A 25,669-nucleotide genomic window follows, 5' to 3' on the forward strand; every position below is an offset into this window, starting at 1 on the left:
CAGGACCCTAGGACCAGATCCTTGCCCAAGCAAAGGTTTAAATTAACCCCCTGAAAAAAAGAAACTAACATTTCCAAGGCCAAGAAAGCACCGTCTATGGTAAATGTGAGAAGTCACGTGGCTCAGGCAGGAGGATTACCTGGATTGCAGAACTGCACTGCCACCAAGAGGATTGTTGTAAAAAGCACTTCACTTATGTGGACAGTTCATTGGAGATTTGGAGATAATTTACAGGATGAAGGAAACAAAATGCTGAGGAAAGAGTAATGAAACCACAGTGTTTTAGAAGAGCATGTTATACATTTATTATTGAACCAGCTTTTGAAATCCAAAAGACAGGGTAAGGGATTAAAAAAAAAAATCATTGCACTACTTAATAAAGTATTACTAGTAACAACTCTCATACAAAATGTACAAATGTTTGTTAAAAATTTCATTATCATCATCAACAGACCTTCAAACGATTTTGGTTACAGATATAATACATAATGAAACTACTATGACACCACTTTAATGAAAGTTTCATAGAGTTTAAAGGAATATATATCAAACAACCCAACAAATTGCATGGAAAATGAACAGATGCACACTAAGGATACTGGTTGTGCCATTTTCTGAAAAGACATAAATAGTGGGACTGAGGTAATTGCTAGTGTACCAAGCAACGAAAAACTGTCCAACAAAAAACGATCCTAAGACACAAAAGGGATGCGTACAGAAATGAAGAAGAAAAACAGTGATTCCCATTGTTTAAATAAGAGTTGTTGTCTTTTTAAAAACGTCTGATAACACTAAAGAAGTGTTTTGGATAAACCAATGTTCTTTCCAGATTCTGGAAAACAGAAATCCACTTTGAATTAATGTTTCCATCTGATGTGGCAACAGTGAAGAAATACAAGTTCTACCAGGAGAAAATCAGATTGGATAAAAAGGCATGTCAGACGGAAGACACTGCAGGTGCCGCACTGAACTTCCTCTTTACTTTTTATGGCCCATGTTAGCTTGTCATCTTAAAAATATTGACCATTTGGGATTTACATTTGAAAGCCTGATTTGTGCTTGAGGTTTATTAGTTATATCATGACTGATGATCATTATTAAGATACCGAGAATAAACACCTTTGGAAATAAACTGTGGGAATTTGAAAGAACTGATATATTGAGGGTGTAGTAAATACTGGAAAATGATGTTTGAAGAACATCTGTATTTTTTATGCATTAATGCTTCTTTTTCTTAGAAAAGAGTGTGTGTATAGGTCATAAATCTACATATTAAAGTGCTGAAGTGAAAAATCCACCAGTGAACCAAAGTAGATTTAACGGTGACCTTATAAGGCTCTTTAAACTTCTTCCCCGTGAGTGATGGGGAAAACACTGGATTCGCTACCTGCCAAAAGTATAGAAAGGTACCAAAAACAGACAGTCACATTTTAAATACCATATTCCCATTAAAATTATAATATATTGAGGATTGATGAAATTGTTGAGTTTTAATTAATTCAACCATATTCATCAAATATGTCTTGGAGGAGGAGCTTACTGAGCATGTTGAGATGTTGATAAATATATTTTCTGTTTTTTAAGGGGAAAAAACTAAACCTATACTTGTTTTAGAGAAGAAGGAACAGATGTAGATTCAAAGGTCTAATGTGTGGTTTAAAAAAGAAAGACGCACTGTCAGCTTCCCAAGAACCTTGGTTGTGAAGATCTGAAGTTACCCTTGACCTTCACTGGGTCTAAATCAATCTGAAGTAAAGTGGAAACAATTTAGGAAGCAAATGCACTGTACCACATAGGCTGCATAAATTCTACAGGAGGTGTAAAACTCACATCCCCACAAGTGAAAAGGCTCACACTGCTGAAAAAACACTCGCGCACAGACACTCGGATAGAGAAAATAAAGTGTATTTTTTCACTGTTCCAAAGTAGCTCACTCTTTGTCACACAGTGTACAGTATCTTTGTTTCACCCTATACAGACTGCTCAGAAACCAAGGAATGCAAGAATACACACAGAGAAATTAAACTGGCTCATTCTGCTGCACAATTATAATGAGTCTAGTTAAAAAGGTCAGTCTCTGCACACCAAAAATGGCACTGCTTAATTATAACCAGAAAAACAATAACGAAAATATTATCTTTGGACTGCCAATTTCCCCCCTCAGTGTTTGTTAGTACAACTATACAGGTGGTTTTCAAATAAGCCTGTTCTTCTCTCCACTACCAGAACTTAACAGTTCACAATTCAGAAGGGTTCATAATGCCATTTTTTTTTAAATACGTACATATATGTCCACCTGCACATGACACTGTGTCGTGGGTGTGTTTTTAAAGGCCATTTATAGTGAGCGTTAACCATCAGAAGAAGGCAGGGTAGCAGGGTCTAATAGTCCAAAAACGGAAGGCCTATGAAGTCCAGTGATAAAGTAAGCACGAGTCAGCAAAAAGTCTCCACACTTCTATAAATGCTGATCCCAGGTGAGAATTACCATTCAGTTTCTGGTGGGATAGAGTGAAGGATTAATGAGCAGTGGTCCCAGTTATGTGTAAGCAAAGGCTTGTGGTAAAGGGGTAAGGAAGTTCACTGATTGGTTGGTGCATCCAACAGGGAGTCAGGGATTGTGGATATTTATAGGAGGTCACTCAGAGTCCCGTTGTACCTCAGAGGCATCGGCTCGACAGATAGGACAGGTCCTGTTAGCCTGGGAAAAAATTAAATAAAGAACCTAAATTATTAATGTACCAAATACAAACAGCACAGCAAATAAAGTGTGTAAATTTTCTGTTTACTGAAGTGATTTACAAGTCAGGAGAATGCAGGCTGCTAGATATAAACACGAGTGAGGCAATATCTTTTTGGAAGTTCAGTTGTCACAGTTATTTGCTGTGCCATGACTGCTCTGCCTGAGCTTCACAACCTCAGTGGAATTTATTACCGTTATCCTAATAAAAGAATGTCATCACTCACCTTAAGCCACTTGTCTACACACTTGGTGTGGAACTCATGATTACAGGGTAATACTCTCAGAAGCTGGCGTGACTCGAAGTCACACATGCACACCACACACCTGAAAGACAAATGTTAGGAGCTTTTTTTACACATGGTCTTGGGCTAACATTTTAAATTGCACAAACACCTGCAACTGCTCACAAAACAAAAGAAAATCCACGCAAAAAGGTACTCACAGTGTTTGCTCAGATTGATGGTTGTTGGGGTTGAACCTGTATGATGGAAGCTGTTCTATATCTGCTTTAGTTAGACCTCTGGGCTTGGCCTCTCCCAAACGCTCTGCGAGGTTCAACAGGGCCTGAAGATTTCGAAGATAAAGGACATGTTTACAAAAAAAAAAGTCATCATATTAACTGTCGCTTGATTCTAGGATGCAGTATTTTCAAACAAAATGAAAAATGTGACAGCTCGACAGCAGTTTGTTCTACCTCGTAGTTCTCCACCTCTCCATCATCCACATCCAGTTCTAGACTGATAGCAGGGGCCACATTTGGAGGCATAGGAAGCACGGACCTGTGGTGGATGAAGAGCATGAAGAAGTTTAATACACTGCATTCATTACCATCCTGAGGTACACTCAGATCTCTTGCAAATTCAGCCACGTAGTTCCAACAGAATTTTTTTTAAGAAGGAACTTACAAGAAGTAAGGCAGGAAGCTGGGGTGGTAGGGAGACGGGGGTACTGCCTGTTGAGAACGGTAACGCCGGCTTGTGAATCGCCGAGGCATAAAGTGAGGATAGGGCTAAGACACAGCAAAAGAGATGGAAAAAAATGTATTACACTATGGTTAAAAATTTCATGTTACAAAAATCCTACATTGTAACATAAATGAACATCTGATTTGACAAATCTACTCACCACTGTAAAAAGCTCCTGTGACAGGGGGTCGTGGTGTGAAAGGAACTGGAGCGGTGTTGAAGGCGCCAGAGCAGAGGGCGGCTGGTGGTGATGGTGGTGATGGTGATGGTGGGCATAGCTGAAACCTCCACCCACTGAAAGCTGCTCTCCCAGAAGCTCAACCTCATTTTCAATCCTCTGTAAGGGCTGTGATTAAATGACGAAAGCATGCCAGGCGTTATGGTGGGTTAGACATGTTTGCTGTCCTATTTTTTTTTTCTCTGTCTTTGGAGATTTCAGCAAAATCACAAAACAGCATATTTTAATAACACAATTTATAACTGATGGCTTTACAGTTTAATTAATATTAAAAGTTGTAACTCCAATGATTCAACTACTCTTAAAGAGACACATTAAGACATGTAACATGTAAAATCTTAATATTTGTAACTTGAAGAAACAAATGTACACGTCTTGTAATGTGGAATAACAAACAGAAAAGAATACCAATTTACTCTATAACTTCTCATCTGTAGCTAAATAAAACACTTGGACAAATGAAACAAATATACTGGTCTAGTTTTAGCAACATTTCTTGTATTCTACCTTTAGTATAACAAACAGCAACAGCAACTTTGGGCAAATAACACACCTGTGTTTGACTAGCACTGACACTGTTTAAAGTCTTTATAAAACCAGATATAAGTCACTGCATGTATTGCACACAGCGATATAGGTCATTGCCAGTAAAGCTGATCACGTACCGAACGCGGCTGTTGTGTCTGGAAAGGCAGGAACTGTCCGGGTGTGGGGAGGTGGGGTGGGTGGTGAGACATGTGAGGTGGAGGGTGAAGCAGGAATTGAGGATCACTGGATAGCAGTGAGGGAAAGGCATAGGGCACCGGCAAATGTTGCACTGAACATGCCTGTATCATCTGGAAGAGAGTGGAAGAGAAGAGAGAAATAAAATGGGGGTCACTGTAATATGTAGTCTCACCACAAGGTGGCAGCCACAACTGAGAAAACTAACTAGTTTCCTCAAACAGGAAAGGTTTTGGCACACTTTTGTTGCTCACTTTAGTTTTCTTTTAAAGAAACTGCACAGTACAAAGTGTTTTATTTTTCAAATCAACAAAGAAACCCACACACTCCTACTAACTTTTACACTGTTTTATGCCTCTCACCGGGTGGTAGTGTTGTCCAGTGCTGAAGACCACGCTGCAGGCAGGGACCTGTTGTTGTGAGGAGCAGGTAGGTGGAAGATGCTGACTGCTACACAAAGGCGCTGTGAGACCGTGAGTAGGGACTGGGGTCACCGTGTAGGAGACAGGTACAGTGCCCTGCTGCAGCTGATGAGAAATCACACCAAAGTTGAAGTACAGCCTCTCTCTCTCACACACACACACACACACACACACACACACACACGCAGCTTTCTATCATTTTCCACAGAAAATAAAATATTTGCAGACTGACCTGTTCATGCAAATCCATAACCATGGCTCCTTGTTGCTGTTGCGTTGAATGATGCTGTTGCTGATGATGGTGGTGGTGATGGTGGTGAGTGGCCGGGTGCAGTAGTCGCGATGATAGGCTGGGGGGATGGAAAGCTCGGGGTTCCTCTGAACCTACCCCTCCACCCCCAGACGTGGGAGGCTGACCGTAGGCGCTGGGAGTGTGTGTTGGGTATGTCTGCGGAGTGGATGGATGGGGGTTGTGGTGGTAGTTTTCATCCTGGAGCTCGGATGGTGACAGACGAGATATGGGCCCTTGGGTGGGGGGGTGGTGATGAGGAGGCAGGTGGCGAGAGGGTCTGGAGAGACGGCCACGCTGACGTCTTGCTGGTGGACTAAAAAAGGGATAAATAACAGTTTTATATCACAGACCCTGAGGTAAGTTGTAATAGTGGAAGTGTAAAAATAAAATAAAATAAATAAAAATCTGGAAACTGCCACCTTACCTGCGTCTGTGCCGGGCTGGAGTGAGACATCTCTCCTGGTGGTAATGTGAGTGAGGATGAGACTGTCTCCGACTTTGGGGTCCTGATTCCCAGGGGCGGATGGGAGGAGAAGGGGTGGAAGGTGGGGGTGCAGATGAGGTTAGCTGTTCCAAGACGGACTGACTGGACAGCCTCTGGCGCTTTGGACTGGGGCTTTCCTCACTCTGTAGAGGGAGGGGTGAAACACGGAGGAGGAAAGGGGAGAGGGGAGAAGAGGAGAGAGGGAATGGATATTGTGGTCAGTGACCCATGGAACTCATATCAAATAAATCAATTTCACCATGCTTTTCAGTCCCTCTAGCTTACAATCCATACCATCACATTAGACATTATGTTCCTTTGTGACTAACGGTACTTCCTGTATATTCCATGCGAGCTTACATACTTTGGATGCGTGCATCTGTGAAAGAAAGCATATTACACCACCAGCTCTCGAAGGCCCTGAGGGTTGAAAGTCACTTCCTCTTGGCGCAAGGAAATGCAAACAAAACAAGCACTCACAAGCCCATGTGCGAATTACGAGAACACTCCCTAAATTGGATAGCTTGACAAATTCTTTCTTGCGAAGTCAAAAAAGTCAACAATACATACACAAAAACAGAGACATAGCTCAGTTTATTAGTCATCCAGGTTTAGACTGACTAATAAGTTATACACCGCTTCAATCCTACCAACTCATCTGTGAGTCACTTCACTTACTGTCAAACAGTGACTCGCACGCTTAGCACTTGGTGAGGCAAGAACACACACATATCCATGTGTCAGTACTTAGTCACTCTTTTACGAGGACCTTTGCTGTGCTCTGAAGAACACATGGATTCTTTAAGAAACACCACACACACACACACACACACTTCCCCATAGTTACCCTCTCAATGCTCCCCCCCTTTCTACTTATTTGATCCCTGCTTCCAGCTCCCCTCTTCGTGGGAGAGACACGTTGTTAAAGTGTGATAAAAATGACTCAGCGGCTGTGACTTTTTAGCACACATACACACAGACACACACATACACAGCTCAGCAACCTTGAGAGCAGTGTGATAGCTAACAGGAAACAGCTGGAGAGCAGACTGCAGAAACTCACACACACACACACACACACACACACACAGTTATGGAAACGCCTGCAGACATGCGCAAATTCACATTCACACATGGGCAGCTGCCACTGTTTGAGTTCTACAGCCTATAAAGAACAATAGCTTCTGAAGTTCTTTGGAGGCAAACTCTGCTGTTCGAGAAAGAAAAAAAAATGTTCAAAATGTATTCTGACTGCAGGCCCAAACAGAGTATACACTAATGGCTTGCCCATAATATTGAATGTGACCTGGGCTTGACAAGTTTATGGGAAAGGCAAACAATAACTACTATCAGGCAACAAGGACAACAAAAAAGTCATCTCCATACATCTCCATATGTTTAACAGAAATGGTGATGCAGGCCGCAGTTTTGAACTTAAATAGTTTGACCATAAATACAAATACCTTTAAAAAACAACAGTTTATTGATCAGCACCCTTTCATTGATCAGAATGTTGGCGATTCGACTCCTAGTCTGCATTAGGGGCTGATTAGTCGACTAGTCACGATTACGTCGACTATCAAAATCGTCAACGACTAATTTAATAGTCGACGCGTCGTTTGAAGCTTTGTAAGATCCCAAAAGACGCAGGAATAAGTAGTAGGAGTGTAATAACGGACTGAAACAGAAGATGGCAGCACTGCATGTACAAGGATGCCAGCTGCCGTTAAACCCCGAAGAAGGAGAAGCAGTGTCCGGTATCGTAGCTGTGTCCAAATTCAGGAACCGCATCCTCTTGTGCCCGCATTTGTAGGCCGATTACGTTACAGCGACACGACGAAGACTGTCCAAATTTGAAGACTCCAACAAATGAGCCCTTCATTTCCCCAGATTTGAAGGATGGGTCCGGGTGTATACTTCGTGGCCCAACCTATCCCAGAATTCATAGCGCGGCCCAGCTCAGTTTCCAACAATGGCGGCAGCTAGTTAGTTTTAATATTACTCTTATTATTTTTTCTGGGTCACAAAATAAACGTTTAACATATTTTCAGGCGAGAATGTAGCTGTGTAAACCTCAAATATCTGATCAGTTTATCAAGACACCACATATTTTCAAAAGCGCTCCGACGTTTTCGGAGACGTCTGTTACCCACCCGCTCGATAGCTAGGCTGGGTTCAAGGCTCACTAGAGCCGGTGAGAACACCGGAATTCCGGCAAATCGTTTTCAAACCCACCGCCGTCTTTTGCTACTCAGGTTAAACATGATGTATAAGTCACTTACATAACTTAAAAATGTTATTGTTTGGCTTTTTTCAGTATTGTATTTGTTCCTGAGTAAATCGGTTTGGCTGAGATTAAAGTTATAGTTTTTACACAGCTGAATAAACATCAAGCAGACAACTGATTATCAGAAGTGTGAGACGCTCGAAAATATACTCCAGTGTCCTGTTATATTTTAGATAGCAAGGAGCAGACGGCTGAGTTTATTAAACTCCACCGAAACAATCTGCAAATTTCATTAAAATTTAATAAACTAACATCTTGTCTTTATGTGTGTGTGAATGCATCTTCTATAATCAATAAGACTAGAAAAGCACCATTTAAATGCCAGTGAATTTTTATGAAATAGTGTGCAGGCGTGATTACCGTAAAGTAATCACGCCTGGTAAAGTTAGTTCTTTACCATCCCTAGTTACAACAGTGTTTACAACAGTGTTTCTGCCTTTCATCACTGGAGGGCTGGTCTGTACAGTAAAAGCTGTTTAGCAGCTAGAAGCCAGGCTAGAGTAAACTTGAGCACACCGTCATGTTCAAATGCAGTCAATTTAAATCACATGTAGATGGGAACGTGTGTAATCTCCCCATTAAGCATATTTGTTATTTAGAATAGTAATTTCTTGAATATTACATAAACTGGTACCAATATATCAAAATTTTTCTATTCTGCCCAGCCCCAACACTAACTATGGCTTTCTTTAGTATTGCATGTACAATATTATATCAGCGGACTGGAAAGAAGGAAGGATATTTGATGAAAAAATATATAAATAAAAAATAGAAATACAGAAATGAGTATTTGGTATTTGGTATTTGAATCTGTCCAATCAAAGGGCTAAAGCAACGTGAGAGAATGAGGGCCCCTTGGATCCCTAATGAGTGAAAAAATGTGGATTTGGGTGTGCCTCTTCAATTTTTTATATGTTATGTGACTCACCATACACCTTATCATTTGGGTCCAAGATAAACAGAATACAAGCAAGTCTGTTGTAACTGATTTTGAAGCCATGTGATAGCTGAGCAAATCCTTTCCTGCCTTATCCCCTGATTAAAATTCATTCAGATCTCTATTTTTAAGGGTTTTCTTCAACAGGTAAGGAGGAATGAACCAAACATTTTGAAAAATAAATACATGAATAAAATGGACGAGGCGCATTGAGATGGCTTTTGCTTCAGTCTTGTTTTTGTGTTCTTACTACTCTGTAAGCTGTTTTCTAGAACACATCTCGTATTCGGTGCTGTAATGAATTCAGTTTATCTTCAAAGTATGAAATTTTCTTTCGTCAAACAGGTGAACTCGAAACAAACTAAACAAATAAAAATATGAGCCTTGACATGACGAGAGGACTAAGACTTCAGTCACACAAATATGTTTTCATTTTAAAACAAATCTCTGTACATACTAGCAGTGTTTTAGAGTTTTACAAATAATCTCTTGTCTGTACTAACAAGGCTATGAAGGCATATTAAAATGACGACACACATGCATGCTGGGCATGATTGTGACACTGTAAACAAGACAAAAGGGATTTTGGCTTATAGAAAAAACTATAATGAACAAAAAGCAAAGGTACAAAAAGAAAGGACCTGGACCAAAGATGAGGAGTCGCAAAGCAAATATGACAATCTATTAAAGCAGTACCATAAGCATCATCAATCGCTACAGGAAGAAATGGCAATGGGGGGAAAAAATGCCCACACAAGAAGGATGAAATGCCTAGCTATAATGTTTTGACCCAATTTAATTAGCAAACATGGCTCAAACAGAAACGTAAGTCTTTTCTGCCTGCTGTCCAGGCTAAAACATAATCCCAGACTGTTTTTGAAACTAAAATCTGTGTTTTTAAATTCTTTTTTCTTTTTTAGGATGGACACTTGGCATATATGAAGTACACATCAACAAATTAAACTTATCCTCACTGCTTTGCTTTTGAAACACATTTTTAATCACATTTAAAAGTCAGCAGATTCTTTCGGGAGACTTGAATGCAACACAACATATGTTGAAGTTCAAGTTGGAATCGGAGTGAAACAGTGAAGACAGGTTATTTGTTATATAAGAAATGAAAAATAAGCTTTTCTCCATTCCATTTTATCAAAACCAGCAGAAGATACTACAATACGCCCATTACGGCATTGGATGGAGGGCACTAGTGGTCCACCCCCACCCCACTCTGAGACACTAAGCTCCTCTCTTCCAACCCAACACCCCACAACCTCTCTACCAGCCTCGCCCCAACCCCAAAACCCTAGGGACATCTACTGTGCCCATTTTCATATCTAAGCCAGTCTACTCTACTCACTCTCCCCACCCTTCCGAATAACCTCCTACCATCCCCCCTTTCCTTCCATCAGATAATCTAAACCCATCTATGATCGCCTCTTCATGTGCCCCCTGCTTTTTCCCTGTCTGCCTGCCCTGTCCAAGACCCTTGCTTAAAACATGAGGCCAAAAAAGGTTCTTAGACAGGACAAACACATCTTAACAAATGCAGACTATTGCCCATTACTATGAAAGTTTGATGGGCCTGTCTACCCACGTTAGAGGGAGGGGAGCACTGCCAGACAAAGGAGTGTGTGTGTGTGTGTGTGTGTGTGTGTGTGTGTGTGTGTGTGTGTGTGTGTGTGTGTGTGTGTGTGTGTGTGTCCTAAAGCAATGTGTTATAATGTGCCCTCATGTTCTAATTGAGTGCCCGAACTTGTGAACTTATACACAGACACACACATCTGGTCCAAAAACAAAAGCTAGAAAATATGAGAAGAAAACATTCTGACACAAACAAACTGACACACTGTGACAAACTGTGAATCCATCTATGGCAGCGGTCCCCAACCCCCGGGCCTCGGACCGGTACCGGTCCGTGAGTCGTTTGGTACCGGGCCGCGAGAGTTGAGGCTCAGGTGTGAAATGTATAGTTTTCAGGGTTTTTATCAGTTTTCAGCATTATTTTGTTATCGTTTTTATCGTTTACTCTGTTTTCCTGGGTCTTTTCACGTGTGTTATGAATAAATCTTCTTTTTTTCGGTACCGGTACTAGTTTTATTTTGTTGTATTTATCTGCGACACCTTAAAGGCCGGTCCATGAAAATATTGTCGGGCATAAACCGGTCCGTGGCGCAAAAACGGTTGGGGACCGCTGATCTATGGCTCACACACCCTCCTATTCCTTCTCACAGCATCCACAGCATGTTCACAGACCAGAGTGGACAGACATCCTGAAGCAGAAGTGCAGACACACCCTTCCACATTCTCTTTCACCATGTCTACATTTGGGGTATGCATGTATCCACTCTCACCCACATACGCATAGCAACTCTGGCCAACAGCTGTTATGGCTTCACTGTCTTTGCTGAGAACCAAAATAAAAGAGAGGCCCAGAGACTGCATGAAAATACAAACCTAAAAAAAATACAATAGAGACCGGGTTTCTCTTTCCTGCCATGAGAATCTGTTCACGAATTTGCACACTGAGCAAATATGGTCATTTGCTTTTACAGATTCATTAATATTTTGCAGACATGCTCCCACTAGCACTCAAACACTTCTCCCTCCCCCACTTATTTTCTTTCCATCAACAAGATTTCAAAGCCCATTTTGTTTCCTCTGCCACTGTTCCTCCCTTCCTTCCCCTCCTTTCGCTTCTCTCACTCCAACCAAGTTCCACAGCTGGAGGTGAAATCATTAGCAATACCCCCTCCCTGTTTTTGGCCTCGCCTCTCTCCCTCCCCTCTTTTCCTCCAAGCTTTCTGCAACACCTTCCTCAGCATCCTGTCTCGCCTCTCCTCCTTTTTTTTACCCGTTTTCCACTTCATCTGTTAGCTTTTAACACACAACTTCACTTGTGATGATGACTATCATTTACTCAAGTACACTTGTATACTGAAATATTATCAGTAGCACACACACAAACACACAAGGTTTTTGTTTTGTTTTTTAAACTGGTGACACAAACATATAGTTTCTGAAACAAAAAGGATGCGCACCCTTAACAGAAAAGGGAAACTGTTTTTAGTGAAAACACTGCAAATAACGGAAAGCGGCTAAATGCAATATCCAGTAATCAGATTAATCTGCTGTAAACAACTGGACATCAGCTGGTTATTCAAAAGCATGGTATGGTATGCTTCATTACACAAAAGTAAACAACAAATACATGAAACAATGACAGCCTAACTATTTGTAAAGAATAAACTTAAACAACAATCTGCAGTCCTCTCTCACAGATGTATAATGTGCATACAGTTATGTACCACCTCTTAACATACTTTGGCATTTATGAAATGTAAAGCAGAGGCACTGCTGTTTGAGTTTCTCAAGGAGGCAATTGGAGGCAAATGTCTACACAAGAAGCCTCATTGCCTGCTGCTGAATACTAAACACCATCAAGCACTTCCCAGAGCTAAAGCTTCATCTCTGGGAGAGGGGTCATTAAACCAGTACATTTTTAAAAGTTTTTCCATTTTGCAGAAATTCTGTGAAAACTTTAATAAATGTCTTTCTTACCTTATCGCTCTCCTCTCCATACGCATGGTCTGGGTGGCAGTGGTAGGACCCACCAGAGGCTCCTGTACAAAGAAGGAAAGAACATGTAAGGCTTGCTACAAACCTTTCGAAATGAGTAGTTTTTCCCTATTATACCACTTTCAAGTCCATTTGAAGGTCACAATTGATGCCCCTGTATGGTCACAACAAACGGAGGGCACTCAGACATCCTTACTAAGCCATCTCTACACTCCTACGACTCTTTTTCCCCACTCAGACCCTCTTGGATGCAAAAAAACTACAGCAAAAAGTCTTAAATTGCCCAGAAATCGCCATCATCTGCGCTTGGTAAGTTTAACAAAATTGTATTTGAACAACAACATCATGCCAGGCTAAAAAGTTTCTCTATGTATTTCTCATCCAAAAATACAGAAGCAGGTCATTTCCCTAAAAATACAACGCAAATAGGCATCAGTTTTTCTTATGTACATGGCCGTGAAAGTTTTTTTTTTCTGCAGTGTATTGTGTGTCATTTTACAATATAAACTACAACATAAAAGGAATACCTTTTGGCGTTATTGACATTATAGCCATCATTGTTTGGAGACCTCTGTATTATCTCCATTTAATCCCTTTGTTGTTATTATTCTAACCCAACTTAAGGCTTTATACACAGCAGCAAAAAACAATGACAACATGTTTGTTTGTGAGAACGCTTGCTGACCGTGTGTACGGCAAAAAAGTGACTGAAACACATATGGCATACTCTTGTCTCACATCAGAGGCAGTAGATGTAGGCACACATGCAAAAACACACACACACAAAATAAACACAGTAATCCTGGATTAGAGAAGCTTTCTGATGATACCGCTGCTTCCATCACAGCTAAGACTTTTACTCTTTTGTTTTTCAACAATCCTTTCATCTTTTTATTGTCTTTCCTATTTATTCTGGCTTTTATTTTTCCTTTGTCGTGGGGACGTCTCTCGCCTGAGACGTCCTCACCACAGATGGTGGCAGTGGTATACACACCAAGGGTAAGCACTCCCAAGGGCACTCCAGACAAGACTACCTTTTCAATAAAAATGAACAAATCAAAAGTAAAAAGAAATAGATGCACAAAAAAAAAAATTACAAAGGTGTTTAAAAAGAGAATTTTTCACCTATCGGCTGTTTGTTTGTGGGATTTTTCCTGCTTACAGCCAGCCTCTTTGAAGTGAAGCTATGACTGACAACAAAGGGGGGGAAGAGACAGAAAGAGGCAGAGTGAGGTTTTCACAAGTGAATTCTTCAGTCCTTAAAAAGCATTTCCTTTCATACTTCAATCCCTAGAGCAGGACAAATAAATGGATTGAAAAGGTTGAAGTAAGTAAAGCTTATATTAGTGTAGTGAAAACCAGGCTAAAAGGCTATTTCCACTGAGATGATTTGGGACGGAGTACTGGTGAAGTATTCAGGGAGCTCGCCGGCTGCATAGCGGCTCGTCTCTGCAACACTCATTCACTGATCACAATAGGCAAAAATCCAGCTCCCTCCCTGAATGTGGTCTCACTTGCACATTGTCAGAATCCTGTAAATTGACTCAGAAACGAGTCATTCGGTTAGAGTCACTCTATAGAGCACAACACAGAAGCTACAGAGCAGGTTTAAAATGTTGCAGTAACATCGTGTTCACTGTTGGACTAACAGACTGTGCACAATCTTGGTTCTGCTGTTAGGGCACAGAGAAAAGCCGAATGGTGGGATTTGCAGTATGAATTACAATGTGCGAGGAAATGGCAAATTCTTCGACAATATCTAGGAAGTTTTAGACAGTACAAAATGGATTTCATGGACACTGAACTACTGTACGAAGGACTTTGTCACATGAACCTTCATTGGCAAGCCACGGACTCTGCAAAGGATGTGACCTTCTTGAATCACCTTTTCCGTGTCTTCAGTCATTTTCGCAAATCCAATGCAGTCCTCAACTTTTCTTGACATGTGAGGAAGCAGTGGGGTCGAACGTTAAACTGTCTTTGCCCCACCAAGTAAAAAGTCTATGACAAAGAAATGGGTAATATAATCAAGTAAGTCTCCCATTATAAATAAAGATATAGATAAAGTCCAACTTTACTGTTTTGGACTACAGTTGGTGATGGTTAGTCTTATTCTGCTGTGGAGACTTCAATGAGATTGTTGCAGCAGCACATGAACCAGTTCTTCACCTGGTTTGAGTGGCCCTCCCAGCTCACAGCAATTTTCCAGGGTAAAACAGCACCAGTCCAAGATAGCAGAGTTGGTAGTCAGTTGGTGACAATGAGCATCTTTGGAGAATAATAATATCATGGACTAAAACAAAAGCAGTCTGGCCAATGAAGCAGTCAGTGTACAAATACAAGAGGCTAGGGTTAGCTGGAAAAACAGCTAACCAGGTTAAAAGCATAATGAACCAGTATTTGTGAAGTAACATTTACATACATGTGGGAAAACAGCAATAGGCTGCAAAGTTTTCTAAACTTAACTTTCAGGTGATTTTGTGTTTAAAACTGAATTTTGCATAGCTATCTGAACAAGAGGAAGTCGAACACAGTAAGATATTTTGTTGCTAGAATAATAAGGTCAACAGACTGCATCGTGATGGAGAATTGAGTTTTTTTGACAATTAAATGTCTGCCGTGTGAAGCAGATGATATGAAAAACTATGACTTATAATACTAAAGACACAAAGTACTGCTTTAGAGCACCACAATTCATCTCTTGTCTCCTTGAAAGTCACAAAACAAACTTTTGAAAAAACTTTTAAAAAATGAATTGAGTGTGCAGTAACCATTTCCTGCTGTGTGAAATTTAAAAAGGTCTTATCTAAATGAAGGAAAAATGATTGCAAGCAATGCCAGCTTAAGTAACTATGTGGAGAATGAATAGTTTGCAGGCCCCGCCTTCCCCGTGGCTGCAGAAAATTGCCATCGACTTTAGTTGTTTGTTTCACGAAACCAGCACAACAATGTTGGCAGGAGAGGGTGAAGGAGGAGAGAGAACGAGAGAGAGAGAAAAGTGTGGGTGACAAGAAGAGGGCAAAAGGGAGGTGCAGAAGAAGAGGACAGGGCTGGAAACATGCATGAAAAGGTGAGACCACTGAGGAGGAAAGGGAGACAGGAACAGACACTGAGTGGAAGAAAAACGAGTGGAGGGAGAGAGAGAAAGAGAGAAGAGCCAGAGAGAGGGAACAGGGTGGGGGTTGTGGCTTCCCCTCTTGACTGCTATTGATTTTCCGTAAGCCTCAGAGTGCATCAGCTATTTCTATCCATTTCCTTCACCTCTCCCTCCCCTTCTCATCCCTCCCTCCCTCCCCCCCTGCACTCAGCTCAGACACCCTCCTTACACATCCTCCTCCTCCTCACACTCTCCATCACTTCATCACCATCCCTCCCAGCCACCGATCTATTTCCCTATCTGCCGGCCTGTCTCCCTCCCATATATTCCTGAAGCTTTATCGCACGGCACCCACATTTCCTTTTCTTGCCCTATCGCACCATCTCTATCCATGATCTCCATCAGCCTCTCTCTTACCATCTATCTTTATTCAACTACATCTTCCCGTTTCATGTCCAAATGGAAAAACACAGGAGAGAGTGGGTGAACAGAAATGATAGATGAAAGGATAGATGATAGATAAGCAAAAGGTTTACTTAACAAATCACCAGCTCAACAGTAACAACCAGCCACAGAAGGCTTGCTGCAGAACTTGTATCCATTTACATAGCATTCACAGAAAGTAAGCAAAACTGAACATATGTATATCACACACACACACGCATATACACACCTCTCACATCACCCCGCCTCCTGAACACATGTCAGAGCACACTTCACACCCTAGCGCAAAGCAGTCAAGTAACAAGCTGATATCCAAGCTTAAAATAGGCGGGCATGTAACGCTTGCCCAACCATTACCTGCTTCACACGCGCTTCATGGCAAAAGAGTGTGTCACGTATAGAAATGGGACTGATTCTACCGTTCTCCCACTTCATTGTCCTCCTACATTTCCTTCCTCATTATCTTTCTCATTATCTTTTTTGTGCGTTCTGCTGCAGTCCTTGAGGTTGCTCCTCCATCCTGCATTTCTTCTCAAGCCTGAAAATTTACATCCCACAGTCTGCAAGCGTGTGCAGGTGGTTGCACATAACATACTTGAGTGCGAACTTGTTGTGAATATGGGCAACAGTGAGTAACTCACACGTCTATGTTCTTTTTTGAAACCTCATCTCTGCATGCCTACATCAGAATATTATGTCGTGTATGTATAATAAATAGTGTTTGCTGAAGCATCTTTCAATGTTTTTGGATTTAAACTTTTGCCATGATGAAGTTTGCATGCCTTATGACGAGGCTGGTATTGTTTTGACCTTATGCATCTTTCAACATAATGGCAAAATGTGGATCTGCAGACACACAGAAACTTTACTGTGCTATGCCATTTGGGTATCTTAACACCCACTGAAGTATACTTTGCAATTGACTTTCATTTCATTATACTACAATACAGGTCAGACTCAAACCCGAGCCACTGAACTCCATGCGGCATGTGGTCGCCTGCTCACCTACTGAGCTGAAGTGGTGCTTCACTACTACACTTTTTTTTTTTTTTTGTTAAATCCGTCTCCCTGAACTATTACATCCATTAATTTTCTTGCTCTTGCTTTTAAAGTTTGCTGCTAACCAACTAGCACCAATACTCCCTGTACTCATACCAGCTGGCCCCGTGTCCCTTGTTCTTCTAAACAGAGCCCCCACGACTCTGAGTACTGGTTCAGGAGCCATAATGTCGATATAACCACATCTACAGAACAGAGGACAGTACTACCGCCAGCAGGTTCAATCCAGTGGAGTTGAGAGTCCATTCGCAGGGTACGAGACTCACTGGAAATTAACCTGGTCACACCGCTCCAGTATGCTGCTCTTCTATTATGTATTTGTGACACAAAAAAATGTAAAAATTAAAATATTTGCAGAGGAGTTTTATTTCATAATTGATTTAAAAAAGCGCATGTGTTAGAAATAGTTGTCTAAGAACTCAATAGCGTTGCGGCTGATATGAAGCTGGTCTCTAGCTCGACTGTGACGTCATCCTGTCTGTATGCACATGTTTCTAACAGTCCCATTCCTGCTCCCAGCCCACCCAGGCAGCAAGTAAATAAGGCGTGTGCACTGACGCACCAAGTCAGTCAAGTTCATAAAAATACAAAATGCACACAGCGAACCGCTCTTTCACACTCGTTTTCTTTTCTCACTCTACCTTCTGTCTTCAGTCTTCCTCTCCACATTCCCCTCAGTGAAAGACAGAAGCCATCTGAGCAACAGCATTAGGACAAGGAAAGTAATGGGCAGAAAAGGAGAGTGCTAACTGTCTTAATTCTCTACTTTCCATCATAAATTTTGACACTAGTGCCACAAAGTGAGCTCTCAACTATTTGAACTACATTCTGAGGAGCCCATTGGAAATAGCTACTAATAAAATGTGCTTGCTCTCTGTCTTTGGGGCAACTAACACATCATTTATAAGCCAGGATCAAGAGTGTACCCTGGCTCTCTACTTATTAGAGCTGGGATCTGCTCCAATCCCTAACTTAAGTGAAACTAAGCCTCCTGGACATCTTTTATCTCAAATGAAAAGAAAAAAAGTGTAATATTATTTCATAAGCTGGAAGGTATAAATCTCACAGCCCCCAAAAAACCTCCAACTAGATACTGAGTAAATAAATAAGTAAATGAAATTATCTTCACATTCTGACCAATAAAACACCTTAAGTGCAATATATATATATATATATATATATATATATATATATATATATATATATATATATATATATATATATATATATATATATATATATATATATATATATATATATATATATATATATATATATATATATATATATCAAAAACAAAACCCAATTTCCCAGTTTTTTTTTAGTTTTTTTTCACCCCTGAGAGCTTGACAGGTGGCAGGAAAGGGTATCAAAAACAAACACAGACAGAAGCTTATAGTTCACTGAAATATCTTAATGACTCTTCTCTACCATCCCTACAGCGTGTTCCACCTCTCTGCTGCCCATCTGTATGCACAGTATGTTTAAACAGTTCCTGTTTGCCAAAATACAGCTCCATGAAGCGCTGAATTTTCAATGGATGTAGCCTTTTAGCCATATGTTGGCAAAATGATGAATGTTTGGAAAACACTCAGCATATGTGTGGACAGCAGAGAAGTGGATTATCCTGCACATGAGGTTTGGGGGTGGGAAGGGTTTTCTTACAATTACACTTTACTAAACACCCAAAACAAACTTACTACTTCAATCTCAACTATGCAGATTAAAATATTCAGTTCATGTAAATGAGCAGTCTTGGTTAAAGCAGTGAAAACAAAGACAAACAGAGGTGGAAAGGGAGAAGGACACATTGAGGGGTAGTGTTGAAATGATCAACAAAGATAAGGATACTCAACTGTTGAAGCACAGAATTGCAACAGAAGCTATTTGAGATTAAAAAGAAATTTCCAAAGGCGAGAATAAGAAAATATAAATCATGAAGTTGTATACATGAAGTTGTATTACACCCAAATTTCCCCTTGTAGGACAATTAAAGGATTATTCTATTCTGTATGAAGTTGGTTGGGTTTATACTTGTGCTAAGGGTTAATGGTGGCCCTATCATAGTACTTGAAAAGTACAACTTGACATAATATGCCATTTCCCAGCAGCTTACTGAGAAAGGGTTACATGAGCAGGAAAAGAATTTTACAAAAGAGGATATTTCTCGCAACAAAAGGGGAAACACAGGCTTGCAGCCATGATATAACAAAAAGGTACATCCAGTGGACATATGCAATTAAACTGAAAGTAACAGAAGGCCAACATGCAAACACCAGGAGCAAAGTATGCCTCCCTCCCATCCTCCTCCTTAATTCACTCACCATCCATTCCTTTCTGACACATACCTTTACCCACATTCCCAAAGTTAGTGCTTGTCTTGACTTCAGTCAACTGTTCTGGCCTCTTCATGCCTCCAACACTTTTTCAGTATCCACACCTCCTCTCAGGTTGCACACTCAACTGCTTTGTGCAAGAAAAACATGCTTCCTGTCTATGCTTTGCTTATGGCCGCACCCCTGACGTGCTATGTTTCTTCAACAGCCCTCTTCCTTATATTTGTTCACATCTTCCTTTTGTTATCACTGCCTGGTCTCAGCCTAATCATCTTCCCGTTCCTCATCCCCTGCCTGCAACTGACCTTCCTAAAACTCGTTCACTGTACTTGCTTAATGCAGTCCTATGACTACAAATTCCCACCACTGACTTGTTTTTTAACCAGCTATTGCAGTTTTTGCTCACTCATTGGCTTCCTTCTTCTCTCCTCATACTGACCTTTCTTCAGGAGTTAAGTGACCCTTTGGCATTCTCTCTTACACTTAGTCTCAGAAGCACCTTTTTTCCAAACCAGATCAGAGCCCTTTCCCTTAGATTCTGAGCTAATTTAAGGTCACTTTCCCCTATTCCAAGGATCCTCTCTTGCTGACCAAAGTGACTGCTTTGTTGTTTATTTGGAGTGACAGAGTAGCAGGGAACCCCTGCTACTTGGTCAATCCAAGTGAAAGAGTTTCTCTTCAAACTAGAGGGGGTTGCCTGGGCGACAAGACAAAGGAAAGCAAAAAAACAGAGTGCATGTTTCCACTTCTGTTACAGACAGAAGGATGGAGAGGACAGGAGTGGAGTGGAGGGGTAGAGGTAGAGTGGCAGGATTGTCCGCCTCTCTGCTGCTTTGGGCAATCCATTAAAACGATCCCTCCATTAGACAAATGTGAAGGAGGAAGCCAAAGAAAATGGACCGGAGGGGTACAGAAAGGGTTGACTGATTCAGACGGGAGGGAGAAGTGAATGTGAGTAACAGGACAGACTGTGACAGAGGTGGGTCGCAATCAGGGTAAGATATCAGCTGCTACAAAGGATGTTTTTATCAACTTGGACCAATTGGCAGCAGTCTTAAGCATTTTGAGAGCTTTTCTGTGCTTCTCTTTTGCAACCTCAAGTCTTAGTTTTGCAGACATCAGCTCTCTTAAGTCTGAAAATATAATGATTTCCTAAAAAGTCATGTGAACTTTATGACAGATAAAAAAAAGAGGAAAATACCCTTTGCACTGTGTACAATATGAAACAAGTATGAAAGAACAACACATAAAGAGGAAAATGGGAGCAAAATAATTACAACGGGGGACTAGGAGAGTAGAGGAGATGAGTGGAGAAAAGGGGAAAGGAGAGGAGAGTAGGGAGGGGACTGAAGAGTACAGGATATCATTATCTTTCATGTCCAACGCAGGTGACTAGCAGTGGAAGAATGGATTAAGTATCCCTCCTCTCTCCCAGCAAGCAAATCCCATTCTGAGAATGGAAAGAGGGTTTAATAAGAGGTGTGTAGTGGTGGGAAAGGTCCAGCTAGCCAGCTGCTTTACTCTTGTAGGAGTACGTTTAACTATAAAAGTACACCCCCACCCCCTGCTTCCTGCAGTTAACAATGTAAACAGCACTCAATTAAAAATACATAGAAATAAAACAATAACTTACATTATATTTAAACTGCAGTATCTACTAAATGAAAGAAACTTTTATATGTGTGCATTTTTTCTACTGTTAGACTCATCATCTACCTACACAAATGCAGGAGAGAGTAAAGTACAAACACAAATGTGTACATCCACCTGTAGCCTTTCTGAGTATCTGTTCTTTTGTGGGTGTCAGGTTGTGTTGAAATTTGTCTGAACAACAAGTTGGTAAATTTATAGAATTTCTACCCAGGTCCTCCTCCTCTAAATCAAAATCAATTTGGATGGAAATACAATAAAGTCATTCCATTCATTGATTTGAGCTATCCATTTCACAGCGAAGCTACTATGATAGAGTACAGGCAGCAAGTCTCAGTGGGTCGATAAACACTGAAGATAACTAGAAGCAGTTTGGTGAGACACTGTGACTTGGCAAACTAGTCTATATTTTTATTCTTATTCCTATTAATTTGTCTTGGTTCTTCGTTCCTTCCTAAGAACAACATACAGAGACACAACTTTATTTCCTTGGAACTCAACATAAAGGTATACAAGTAACACACACACTGCTTCGACAACCTAATGACTGAGTGTTCAAAAGAGGCCTCTCTTTGTTTATGTGGGTTCAGCTGTGTTCTTGCTCTCAGTCTTCCAAACAGGTAAATCCAGTCTCTCTAAAGACCTGCTCAGTTTTTTGTGTACACAGATATGCAAACACCTACTGTTTAAAATGTGACAGTTTTTTGTTTTGTTTTTTTAAGTCATCATCATCTTCATCATTATTACTCTTATATATGCAACTCAAGCCATGGACTTCAATAGTTTCATTTCACTGTGTATCTCGATGGTGTACCCAAGTGAGGACATATTTTGAAGAGGTGAGCAGAAGTAAGTACCTCCACAAAAAAAAAAAAAAACTAGGCCGTCTGTCATATATGAGTTGCTTAGTGAGAGAAATGACTGCGGTCTTAGACATATCCCAAGAGGTAGAATCGGCATGAGTAATTTGTCTGCTGTAATGAGACCAAACCTAAACCCTGCTTTTCCCAGAGTCCTTACATTTTAATGTCAATGACTCAAATTAATTTGCAAAATAAAAGATTTATAAAGCAAAAGTTCCACTACATAATGTCACTGTATAAAAAGGGGATTTTGTTTGAGAATGTTACAATGTTTCTTTAAAATAATAATAATAATAATAATAACTAGTAAAATGTTTCCACAACACCCGTGGATACTGCCAACTGCAGAAGCATTTTCAAACCTGTGAAGCCAGTTAGGTGTGCTATTAGCTTTAGTGAAAGGAAAACTTTCCCATAGCCTCAGTGAATGTGAAACTCTAGCTGTGCTGCTTCTATGTTATGAAGTTCACAACACTGCACTCACTGTGTTGTGTGAGAGTGCCCTCACATTTATTTAACACCAGTCCACACATACTCTAACCAAGTTTGCTTTGCAATGGAGCAAAAACGTCACAGCAGAGGTTACCCAGGTAGCTGTGAATAAAAAAAAAAATTAAAAAGAAAAGAACATTTGAAACGGAATACAACCTCAGACGGAAACCAAATATCTGTTAAAACAGAGGCCATGGCTAAGATTGTTTACCACTTTGGTCAGCTGATTCTCTGTCATAAGCACTTTTTTTGTATGTGTATGTGCATTTATAACAGTAAATGCTGACTAAATATTGATCTATTCAATATCATAATATATGAGTAATATATGAGGATATTTTAACTCTTGTTCACAACTTCACACTACAGTCCAACAAGTTGGGTTATCTAGCTACAATTTTCGCTCCAAGAAGCTTTGAAAAAGAACAGACCATACCTAGTTTAGTCAAAGATTTTGCCTGTACACATTATAAGGCTTGTTACCTAGCTACATCAATATTTGTGTAATTGACTAAAAGTAGACATGCCACAGTGCCTAAAGAAATGCAGTCTGGTTAACTAACTATGCACAGCAGTTCAACTGGCTTGAGGCTACCCCAGTCCACAGCACAGGCTGCTGTTTTTCATTTGCCTACTGTATGTGCTAACTGTGTATCACATCCACACTATAGCTAAGTGGCAAGAACATAAAACACCCCATCTAATTAAAATACATCAAATGTGTTCACACATGCACAGACACTACAGTCATGCCAACCCCAGGGCAGTCCCCTCCCTCTCTCTGTTAGCTTCTAAAGAAAGGTATTAGAACACCTCCGCTTATGTCCCTTCAACTCGCATACAGTGTGAAATTAAAAGTCTAAGTGGAGGTGTGACTCGCCTTTCCTTCTTGTTCTAAACCTACACAACCACATACACGTCCAGTGACGATGACAAGTGGAGACGTTTACCTGCTGCTGGGATGCGGTGCGCTCCGGGAACAGAAGACAGCCTCTGAATGCCGGGAGAGGCGTTACTTCCTGGGGCTCGCTGCTGGTTCTCCGAGTGGATACTGTGAGTTCCAAGTGGTGCGCAAGCGGCACCGTTCTGCTGCTGTGGATGTAGTTGCTGCTGCTGCTGCTGCTGATGGTGGTGGTGGTGGAGATGGTGGTGGTGGTTAGATACCATAACTGCGCTGCCGGTCATTCCATTGCCATTTCCAACACCGCACGACTGATAATATCCAGACCGTGAGCGAGATCGAGTCCTTGGAGGTTCCATGGTCATTTGGTGGGGGTGAAGGGGGTGGAAAAGAAAAGAGGAGGACGCTTCTGGGGACTGCGGCGGAGAGCCGTTGGTAGATCCGGGCTGTACAAAGCCCCTCGCGCCGCTCTGGCTGTAACTATAGCCCCCGAGTCCTCTGCCCCCCTCCGCGCCCCCGTACTCTATTCGCTCCGCAGACTCTGTCGCCCCCGCCTCGTCGAATAAATCAGCCCCTTTAGGGACAGGCTCCGGGGTGGAGGGCAACCGGGGGCAAACTCGAGGCTCCTGAGTCGTTGGCTGTCCAGCGGCTGCGATTGGCATTTCCTTTCGGGGGATTTCCTTCGTTTCTTTTCCTTTTTTGTTTCCTGCGTTTTCCTCTCGTTCCCCTCACCGAAGCAGCTTTTACACACTGTTAAAATGACAAATTAAATGAGTTAGGAAGAGTTAAATCGAGTTGTGAGGTACTCTGTTAACACTGTACATCACAACATTCACCAAGCTGGACTACCTACACAAACAAGTCAAAGCCATCAGTTTCCTTTGACATGCACGTGTGTTGTAATTTTGAGTTAACTGGTAGTTTGGTACTAAAACTTTGCTATTTCATAAACTGGTTCATCAGCTTACATTGTGAATATTGTGAATATTTAAGTTTTCACTCAATTATACTGTTTGGGAATTTAAAAAAAACAATCTACATGAATGTGACAGGGATACGATTCCTCTCCCGGCTCACCAGCAGCTTTAACTTCACAACAGCAACGACGATCGCTAGCTGACGGGAAGCTAGCGTTTGGGGGCGATGCTAACATTAGTGCGCATAGCACGCTGTGGTAAAGGCGTTATGATGTTTCTTCTAACTATATAACTACAGTGTTACCACACCAGCTCGCTTTCTCGGAATCCCAATTATCCTCGAACCGACTTTAAAACAACTTTCGCCACTTTAACCCACATTTAAACTTGTTTAGCCAGTCTGCGTAATGTCGTTCGCTAGCTTGGCAAGCCATACCAACCCCTCCTCCTCTACCGACCAACACAGAGAAAAATCCCATAGCTAGCCACCCACGCCTCGAAGCGCTTTAAAATATTTGGTTAATAGTAAGAAAACAAAACGGTGTTGTGTATAAACTTATTCGTGTGATTTCGCTGCGTTGGGATGAGCCGGTAGAGCTTTCCCGGTTGTATGGAAGCAAACAGCAAAGCGCAGAGAGAAACATTAAAAGTGGCCGGTCTAAAATTACAAAGAAAGAACCACGGCTAAAATTAACAGGATCTTAAGGAATGACCCCGCCTCTGTGTCTAACGCTGAAACCGGGTCTATTTCCCCTGCTCTGAGTATTTTTTTAACAACTTACCTTCAACGCGCTCTCCCCGACTGTACTCCCAACTCGGATCTGTCGATAATATTGCGAGCCCTGTCTGTGAGAGTGTATGAACGCGAGTGTGTGAGCCCAGTGTTCGCTCGGTGTCAGCGTGAAATGTGACAGACCGTCAACGCTCAAGTCGGATTTCACCAGACCGGATCAATCGACGACAGAAAACAGAGTGCATTTGTAGTTGCTTCCCCCAGACACAATGCTGGTTAAGTCACCGATGGCAAAAAACACAGACAAATGACTAAAACTGTTAATGTTAGTTTGTTTTTATAAATACAATTTTAAAATCCAGACTTTACCGGTGAAACTAACCGGTTTAAGCTCGGCAATCTATTAGTAGGGCTGTTAAATCAGAAGCCGTGGATAGCAGAGAGGCAGACTAAAAGGGGCTTTAAATTATTTATTTACAAATACCAAGCCTACCCATTGCAGCTGTTTCC

The 25,669-nt window shown here is 41.2% G+C and overlaps 1 protein-coding gene across 1 annotated transcript; it reads right to left on the reverse strand.

The window, feature by feature from the left end:
* Positions 1 to 278: 278 nt before the first annotated feature.
* rnf38 (ring finger protein 38) lies at positions 279 to 25,357 on the reverse strand. Its single transcript, XM_084930418.1, has 13 exons — positions 25,209 to 25,357; positions 23,559 to 24,259; positions 12,650 to 12,711; positions 5,808 to 6,010; positions 5,324 to 5,696; positions 5,032 to 5,196; positions 4,612 to 4,782; positions 3,869 to 4,054; positions 3,649 to 3,752; positions 3,438 to 3,522; positions 3,186 to 3,307; positions 2,968 to 3,067; positions 279 to 2,701 (listed from the first exon to the last, which is right to left on the reverse strand). The coding sequence occupies exons 2-13, from the start codon at positions 24,169 to 24,171 to the stop codon at positions 2,639 to 2,641; spliced, it is 2,247 nt and encodes a 748-aa protein (XP_084786544.1). The 5' UTR covers positions 24,172 to 24,259; positions 25,209 to 25,357; the 3' UTR covers positions 279 to 2,638.
* Positions 25,358 to 25,669: the final 312 nt, after the last annotated feature.

This window comes from Perissodus microlepis, chromosome 6 (assembly GCF_051167445.1).
Source record: "Perissodus microlepis isolate ML-2025 ecotype Zambia chromosome 6, ASM5116744v1, whole genome shotgun sequence".
In the NCBI taxonomy this organism is placed as follows: Eukaryota; Metazoa; Chordata; class Actinopteri; order Cichliformes; family Cichlidae; genus Perissodus; species Perissodus microlepis.